General features: G+C 38.7%; 1 protein-coding gene across 1 annotated transcript; it reads left to right on the top strand.

The window, feature by feature from the left end:
* Positions 1 to 297: 297 nt before the first annotated feature.
* LOC133056593 (olfactory receptor 5AK2-like) lies at positions 298 to 1,212 on the top strand. The gene has a single exon (XM_061142043.1). The coding sequence runs from the start codon at positions 298 to 300 to the stop codon at positions 1,210 to 1,212; it is 915 nt and encodes a 304-aa protein (XP_060998026.1).
* Positions 1,213 to 8,896: the final 7,684 nt, after the last annotated feature.

Genomic DNA, 8,896 nt, shown 5'->3' on the forward strand with positions numbered 1-8,896 from the left:
GATCTTTCATTGACATATTTGTGAATCAGTTCGCACACTGAGAACACAGCTCCTGGTCCATGGCAATTTGCCCAAACTGTGTGTCAAGTTCTCGAAGTTGGGGAGCAAGCTTCAGCCACCTGCACGTTTGCCGGTAAAGTCTGAGTAAATTACGCCATAGGAAATATGCGTTGATCCCACTGAAAAACCAAATATTATGGCATTTCCAGTTCCAGAATTAGTCTAAGAATCACAATGACCTTCGCTTTTTCTGTTTTTTCTTTGCCACTTTTCAACTGATATTTAATTTTGCCAGCCATGGAACAGAACAATGGCTCTGAAGTAGCTGAATTCATTCTCCTGGGATTCGCTGGTCAACCCAAGTACTGGCATATCTTCTTCACAGTATTTCTAGTGATCTATGTGGCCACCCTGGTGGGTAACATTGGCATGATCCTCCTCATCAAGATTGACTCTTCCCTTCACACCCCCATGTACTTTTTCCTCCAAAACTTGGCTTTTGTTGATCTTTGTTATGCCTCTGCTATCACGCCCAAAATGTTGCAGAATTTTGTGGGCACAAAAAAACCCATCTCATTCATAGGCTGTATGGTGCAATTACTAGTCTATGGGGCTTTTATAACAAGTGATTGCTACATCCTGGCTGCGATGGCAGTGGACCGTTACGTGGCCATCTGTAACCCTCTCCACTATCCAGCAGTCATGTCCTGGAGGGCCTGCATTCAACTCTTGATTGGTTCATACTTCATGGGCTTCCTAAACGCTTGTGTAAATGTAAGTTTTACTTTCTCACTGAACTTTTGCAAATCCAATGAAATTAACCACTTTTTCTGTGATGCACCCCCAATTCTGGCCCTCTCATGCTCCAATATTTATTTCAACGTCATGGTACTAGCAGCCTTTGTGGGGTTTAACTTGACATTCACCGTGTCAGTCGTCATCTTTTCCTACATAATTATCCTGAGCGCCATCCTGAAGATCTCTTCTGCTGCAAGGAGGAAGAAAGCCTTCTCCACGTGCGCCTCCCACCTGACAGCTGTCACCATCTTCTGTGGGACGCTCTCTTACATGTATCTGCACCATCACACCACAGGGTCTCAAGAGCAAGAAAAAATGGCTGCTGTGTTTTATGGGGTTATGATCCCCATGTTAAACCCCCTCATCTACAGCCTGAGGAACCAAGATGTGAGAGAAGCCCTGAAAGGGATATGAAAAAAATACTTCAGGTTTAATCCTTGATTTCTGGTTCTCTACACCAGACGAACAGTGACAGTTTTTAAGAAATCAAAGCAAAGGGCCAAACAACATAAAGTTGCTCAACTTATTAACATGGAACTGAAATTTAAAGTAACAGTGAGATAGCCAACTTACACCAGAATGACTGGCAAAAATTGGAAAAGAAAAGCAATGCCTATTAATCGCTGTGATGTAAGGAAAAAGGATGCCCCAACATCCTGTTATCTCAGGATTGTTTCCTGCCACCTTTCTGCCCCTGGGAGTAATTTCTCCTTCCAGTGAACCCACAGTGCTTCTCTTGTATCAATAAATATTATTTATTTATCACTTCCTATCTAAATTATTTATTAAATATAAGATCTTCACTGTCAATTATAAGCAGTTGAAATACACTTTCTTTCATGACCTTTTAACATCTGGTATAGATCCTTAGATGCAGTAGGTAGTCTATGAATATTGAATGGGCGGATGGATGGATGAATGATGATTAAAAAAACAATACTATGAGCAGTTTTCTGACTGGAAGTTATGTGAGGATATAGCCTACCCTTATTGTCTCTGAACAGCAGTCTGTGGCTAGCAGCATTCAAATGACCAGGAAAAGATTTTAAAGTGTAAATTGCTACACCCCAGTCCTAGAGATATCAATTCAGTACTATTAGGTGGAGCCCAATATCTTTAAGTATCTACATATATAGAATTGTAGATACTAGAATTATAGATGCTTTAATTGCATGCTCCACTAGAAAGCAGTTTTTAAGAGGACAAGATTTAGAATCTTTTGGAATGTGGTTTATGTCCCAACCATGCCATTCCCCAGAAGTGTATTTTTGGACGTTGACTGATTTTTCTAGCCTTGTTTCTCCAAGTAACAAGTATCTCATGAGATTTTTCAATGTGTTTGTTGGCTTCTTTGTTAAGAACAGAGAAGATAATGCATAGAAATTATAGTTCCTGACACTCATAAATTCTAGATAAATGTTAAAAGTAATGAGTGGGGTATGTGTGTGTTCAGTTGCTCTTCACTTGTGTCTGGCTCTTTGCAGTCCTATAGACTGTAGCCCACCAGGTTCCTCTGTCCATGGAATTTTCCAGGCAAGAATATTGGAGTGGGTTGCCATTTCCTACTCCAATGAGTAGTAACAAAGACTATTTCAATATGGGTAAGACAGATATTACAAGAACAACCTCATCTCACACACACACACACACACACACACACACACTCAGAGTCAATAAGAATCCTCTTAAGATTTGCAACAAGAAAACTTTCCCCTCTGGGAAACTCCTCTCTCCTTCAGCAGAAAACTAATTAATAAAGGTTTTTTTCCTTTGATCCTGTCTCAGCACCTGTAGTCACAGACACTCAAGGGAACAAGTAGTAATCTCATAGACTTCAGCTATAAACTCTCTCTGTGGGGAATTCATCTGGTGGGTGGCAGCCTGCCCTTGTCTGGGAAGAAAATCTAAAAACAGATTGCATGTTTCCTATTTAGCTTTGCATAATTCTGGAATATGAGGAGGAGAGTAAAATCTGTAGGATTAGAGCCAATACGCTAGCATAATTAATCTTAAGATTGACTAGAGCCATTTTATCATCAGCAAAACAAACTATAAATGGAGAGAGAAAATTACTAATGGCATGGATAAATCATAGAATGGCCCTGAAGATGACAGCTAAAATATTAGCTAAAAATGTTCCCCCCAACTGAACATAAACAACCCATACAGAATCTGAGCGATAAACCGACAAGGCCACTCCATGATTGAGACAGGCCAAAACAGAAAAAATGGCCACCCAGTGAGTTTGTCTGAAATAAGAGTGAGATGAGGACTCTCAGCAACCAGAAAAATAGCTAAACATTCTCCTTTTCCTAATAAAATGAGTAAATACTTCTTTTTCTCACTTTAATTTTGTCACCTCTTAGGTACAAATTATCAAAATATTCAATCACTGAATTCCTAAAAATAATTTCCGAAATCCTTCTCCGACTCACCCAGCACAGGCCTAAATCCTGTAAGAGGCCTTCCCGGGTTCCTCTTGTCCAGCACTCTGGTCCCTCCAGGGACAATGTACGTGCTCTGGTGCTTGTTGGCTAGCGGGCACCGACAGTGTGAACTGAGGCAGGCACATCTATTATTTCTCTTGAACTTTACTTCTGTTGTTATCTGTTTTTGTTGCAGAAAGAAATTAATATATGTCCATTTCTTTTTAACTGGAGGATAATTGCTTTACAATATTGTGTGGGTTTCTGCCATATGGCTTCCCTGGTGGCTCAGTCGGTAAAGAGTCTGCCTGCAATGTGGGAGACCTGGGTTCGAGCCCTGGGTTGGGAAGATCCCCTGGAGGAGGGCATGGCAGCGCACTTCAGTATTCTTTCTTTTTTTTTTTTTTTTGGTCTAAAAAATTTAATCACTTTTATAGAGGTATGATTTACATTCAGTAAAATGTGTACTTTGTCATTGTACAAGTCAGTAATTCATGAGAAATGTATATTATTATGTGACCACCACACAAATCAAAACATAAAATAGACATCACCCCAAAAAATTCCTTCCTGGTCCATTACAGGTAATCCTTTCCTCTATACTTATCTGTAGACATCCCCGATCTGATTCCCTCCATTACAGTTTGCCTTCTCTAGATTTTTTTTTATTTTAATTGGAGGCTAATTACTTTACAATATTGTGGTGGTTTTTGCCATACATTCATATGAATCAGCCACGGGTGTACATGTGTCCCCATCCTGAACCCCGCTCCCACCTCCCTCCCCATCCCATGCCTCTGGGTCATCCCAGCACACCAGCCCTGAGCACCCTGACTCATACATCAAACCCGGACTGTGGGAGAAGGCGAGCGTGGGATGATTTGAGAGAATAGCATTCAAACACATATATTATCATATGTGAAATAGATCGCCACTCCAGTATTCTTGCCTGGAGAATTCCATGGACAGAGGAGCCTGGTGGGCTACAGTCCATGGGGTCACAAAGAGTCGACACAGCTGAGTGACTAACTTTAACTTTCTGCCATACAACAACACAAATTAGTCATAGCTATATGTGTATATATCCCCTCCCACTTGAGCCCACTTCAAACTCCCCATCCCATCCCTCTAGGTCATCACGGAGTGCCAGCCTGGGCTCCTCGTGTTATATAGCAGATTTCCACTAGCTATTTCTCATTTTTTAAATACAACTGGTTTAAAAAAAAGTTGCATTTAAAAGTTTTTCAAAGTTAAAAAACCTTAGCCCTACTTCCAACTCATCAACTTACTTAAATTGTTCATATATCCTTCCAGATGGTGTTCTCTTCATGTAAACACACACACAGAAATTTTTAAATTAAAAATCAGTTCACACTCCACTTGTTTTTCTGCAAAATGCTTTACTCACGTAACAGTATGTTATTAACATTTTCCCTAAGAATAATATAGATCTCTGTCATTCTTATTAGGTGTTTCATGAAGGTAAAAACTATGAATTAACTCTGATTTGTTTCAGTATCACCCTATCTATTGCCAAATTATTGCTATTAAAAAAAAACAGCAATGCATAGTATTTTTGTGTTTAAGGTAAACTTTTTCCACCTTATTTTATCAAATAAGGTTATCAATCTGAGGTTGAGGGAACTTACAGGTCTATTAAGCCACATACCTATTAAATATTAAATGGCAGTTCCAAGATTCAAATCTAGATTTTTCCAGCTTCAAAGCCTATCCATTTTTCATTGCAGGTAGTATAAGATAAAGCCTCAAAGTTGCTTTAAATACAGTATAATAGGATGCAATATAATTTGGACAATTTTAGAGCATAGGTATTATTCATCCAATTAAAAGTCCCTTCCAGAGTTCCCACTTCTGCTTGAGATAGAGTAACAGGAACTGGATTTACCCTCCTGCTGGAAACAAGAAAAGCTGGACAAAATATATGAAATACTAGTTTGCAAGACACTGTGCATCAAGCAGTAAAGGACAGTGGTTCCCGAGAAGCTAAAAACAAATAAGCCCTAAAATTTCCCCAACTCTCTGTTTTGAGTTCTTAGACCACAGTGCAGCGAGGGAAGACCCAGGAAATGTTTAATGGGCTTCCTAAAGGAAATGGAGCTGAAAATTTGGAGATGGCAAGGCAACTAAAGTTTGCATAATAGAATGCTGAGGAAAGTGAGTTGTACAGAGAAAGAACCCCGAGATCTGCAGAAGATCCCTCACCAGTAACTTGTGAAAGTGCAAGTGTTAGTTGCTCAGTCATGTCCAACTCTGCGACCCCAGGGACGATAGCCCCCCAGGTTCCTCAGTCCATGGAATTCTCCAGGCAAGAATACTGGAGTGGGTAGCCATTCCCTTCTCCAGGGAATCTTCCTGACTCAGGATTAAACCCATATCTCCTGCAATGCTGGTGGATTCCTTACCATTTGAGCCACGAAGGAAGGCCATCAATTACCTAGCTGAGTACTAATCAGTACTCAGCTGATTACACACATTATTTCCTCATGAGTACACACATGAGGAAATAATTTGAGGGAGGGAAAGAAACTGAATAGATTATAGATAACAGTGCTTGATGCTCACACAAGGCTGGGAATACCGTCTGTTCTCACCACCCGAATGAGAGAATCTCGAGATTCATGATGCATTGCATTGGGTAGAGCATGCAGAAAGGCCTTGCCTCAGTAGCCCTAAAATGATCCCTGCTCCAGTTACAACTGACGAATCTACATAGCAAGACTCAAATAGATCAAGCAATTTCCAAGTAACTTAATGGTGCTCCAGAACAAAGCTCAAGAATATTTATAAGCATATAGCAACACACTTGTTAAAATTCACATGCCTGTTATCTAATTAAAAAATTACCATACATGCCAAAAATCAGGAAAACATGCCATAAGGAGAAGAAAATTCAATGGTCAAAACCGACCAAAACTGCCAAAAATGTCAGAATTAGCAATCAAGAGCATAGAAACAATTATTCTAACTATGCTCCATAAGTTCAAAAAAGACAAGTAGAGATGTGAAGGACAAGCTTGGAACAATAGTGTCTGATGATTTTAAAAAATCAGCTACATTGAAAGGGATTAACTAGAGTTTAGACATTCCAAAAGAAATGGCTAGTGATCTTGAAGACCTAGTAATTGAAGTTATTCAAAGTAAGAGAAACATGACTCAAAAAGATAAATGAACAACACAGAGAGAATCATAGAACACCTTCAAGAAGGCAATATATGTGTAACTGGAATCCCTGAAGGACCAGAAAAACAGGTTTGGTATAAAAAAATTTTTAAGTAATGTTGAAAACTTTGAAATTTGATGAAACTATAAAACCATGCATTCAATCATCACAAAAAAAAAAAAAAAATCCCAAGCAAAAGAAACATGCAAAAACTACACCAAGGCACATCATAATCAAATTTTCCAAAACCAGAAATAAAGAGGAAATCTTAAATGCATCCAGAGGAAAAAAAGACACAGTAAGAGCCATAGAATAAAAGTAAGGATAAAAACAGGTTTCCTCCAGATCTGCAAGAGACACATGCATCCCAGTGTTCATCGCAGCACTGTTTATAATAGCCAGGACATGGAAGCAACCTAGATGCCCATCAGCAGACGAATGGATAAGGAAGCTGTGGTACATATACACCATGGAATATTGCTCGGCCATTAAAAAGAATTCATTTGAATCAGTTCTAATGAGATGGATGAAACTGGAGCCCATTATGCAGAGTGAAGTAAGCCAGAAAGATGAAGACCATTATAGTATATTAGCACATATATGTGGAATTTAGAAAGATGGTAATGATAACCCTATATGCAAAACAGAAAAAGAGACACAGATGTACAGAACAGACTTTTGGACTCTGTGGGAGAGGGCGAGGGTGGGATGTTTTGAGAGAAAAGCATCGAAACATGTATATTATCTAGGGTGAGGCAGATCACCAGCCCAGGTTGGATGCATGAGACAAGTGCTCAGGCCTGGTGCACTGGGAAGACCCAGAGGGATCGGGTAGAGAGGGAGGTGGGAGGGGGGATCAGGATGGGGAATACATGTAAATCCATGGCTGATTCATGTTAATGTATGACAAAAACCACTACAATATTGTAAAGTATTTAGCCTCCAACTAATAAAAATAAATGGAAAAAAAAAAACAGGTTTCCTCTCATAAACAATGCAAGTGAAAACTGAGTCGACGACTATCTTAAAGTGCTTAAGGGGAAAAGATGCTTTTATAATAGACTAAATAATTTCATATCCATCTTTTTTTTTAATACTCATGCACACCCGTGAATCCTTTTGACTTTCAGTGAGCTGGAAAAGTGCCCATATAATGTTAAATCACTTTTCATCTTTTATTTAATTTGTTGTCCAGGTAACATTGGTGGCTCAATGGTAAGGAATCCATCTGTCAATGCAGAAGACCTGGGTTCGATCCCTGGGTCGAGAAGATCCCCTGGAGAAGAAAATGGCAACCAACTCCAGTATTCTTGCCTGGGAAATCCCATGGACAGAGGAGCCTGTCAGGCTAGAGACTAGGGTCACAAAAGAGTCAGACATGAATTAGCAACTAAACAACAATAAACAACAAGCCAGGTGGCTTAATTTTGGAATCAAAAGAAAATTAAAATGATTGACAATGTTTATGTCATCATTCCACCATGATTAAAGCAAATCTAGTCCTGTGATATTCTGGTATACCATCTTGCCCTGCCTCCTACTATCTTCAAAACTGCTTGAAATAAGATACCAAACTTTGTTCATTTATATACATTATAGACTTTTCTCATGGAAGAATCTTTCATAAAGGTTGAATTGGAGCAAAATTGCTGCTTATTTTCTTGCTAAAAGGTTACTTATAGCTGTGAGTCTTTATTTATCAAGATTTGAAAGAAACGGAGATGACTTAGTTTGCATTATGCCCCATTTACCAAATTCTTATTTTGACTTTGATGATAGAATGTCAGTTATAAGGTTATCGATGTTCATGAAGATAAAACTTCTAATGATTTATCAAATCAATGTATTGTTTTCTCATCTACAGGCAATTTCCTAAGCTGCCCACTGATACCCTAGAGCTATTTGTCAGAGCCAGACAGGAGAGGCTATAAGTGTGCTCACGTCTGGAGGTTTAGCAGCTCTTACTACAGTACATAAAAATAATAAACATTTCTCGTCAGCCCCAGAGTTGGACCTCCTTAACTCCTAGAACTATCAAAACTGCTGCTGATATAATTGCAACTACTATCTCTTAGAATTTTCTCATTATTCCTTTTCATTTTTGTAACCTGTCACAGGATTAACTTTTGTTTTCTACATAGACCTGTTTTTCTTCAGTAAAAATGAGTAATATCTCTTCCTGTAACAGTAGGAATCCACAATCATCATCTTTTTCAATTTCCCTCTTTTCTAGTAGATAATACAAGGATCAAAATAATTTAAAAATATATTGTGGGATGCATTTCTTCATTCATCTGTTTCCTGCCTTGTTCCTAGAAAAAGCTTAAAGTGTATTGTGAGCTCTCTGAACATAAGTTTTTAAAATTTTATTAGAGAAACTTCAACCCACTGTAACAATACAAAGCAATTTTTATCAGATACCAGTCTATAAAAGTGATTTTAATGTTGAAACACCTATTAAATAAGTGGACAAAACATCCTAATTGAGGCA

This window comes from Dama dama, chromosome 1 (assembly GCF_033118175.1).
Source record: "Dama dama isolate Ldn47 chromosome 1, ASM3311817v1, whole genome shotgun sequence".
NCBI classification, from domain to species: Eukaryota; Metazoa; Chordata; class Mammalia; order Artiodactyla; family Cervidae; genus Dama; species Dama dama.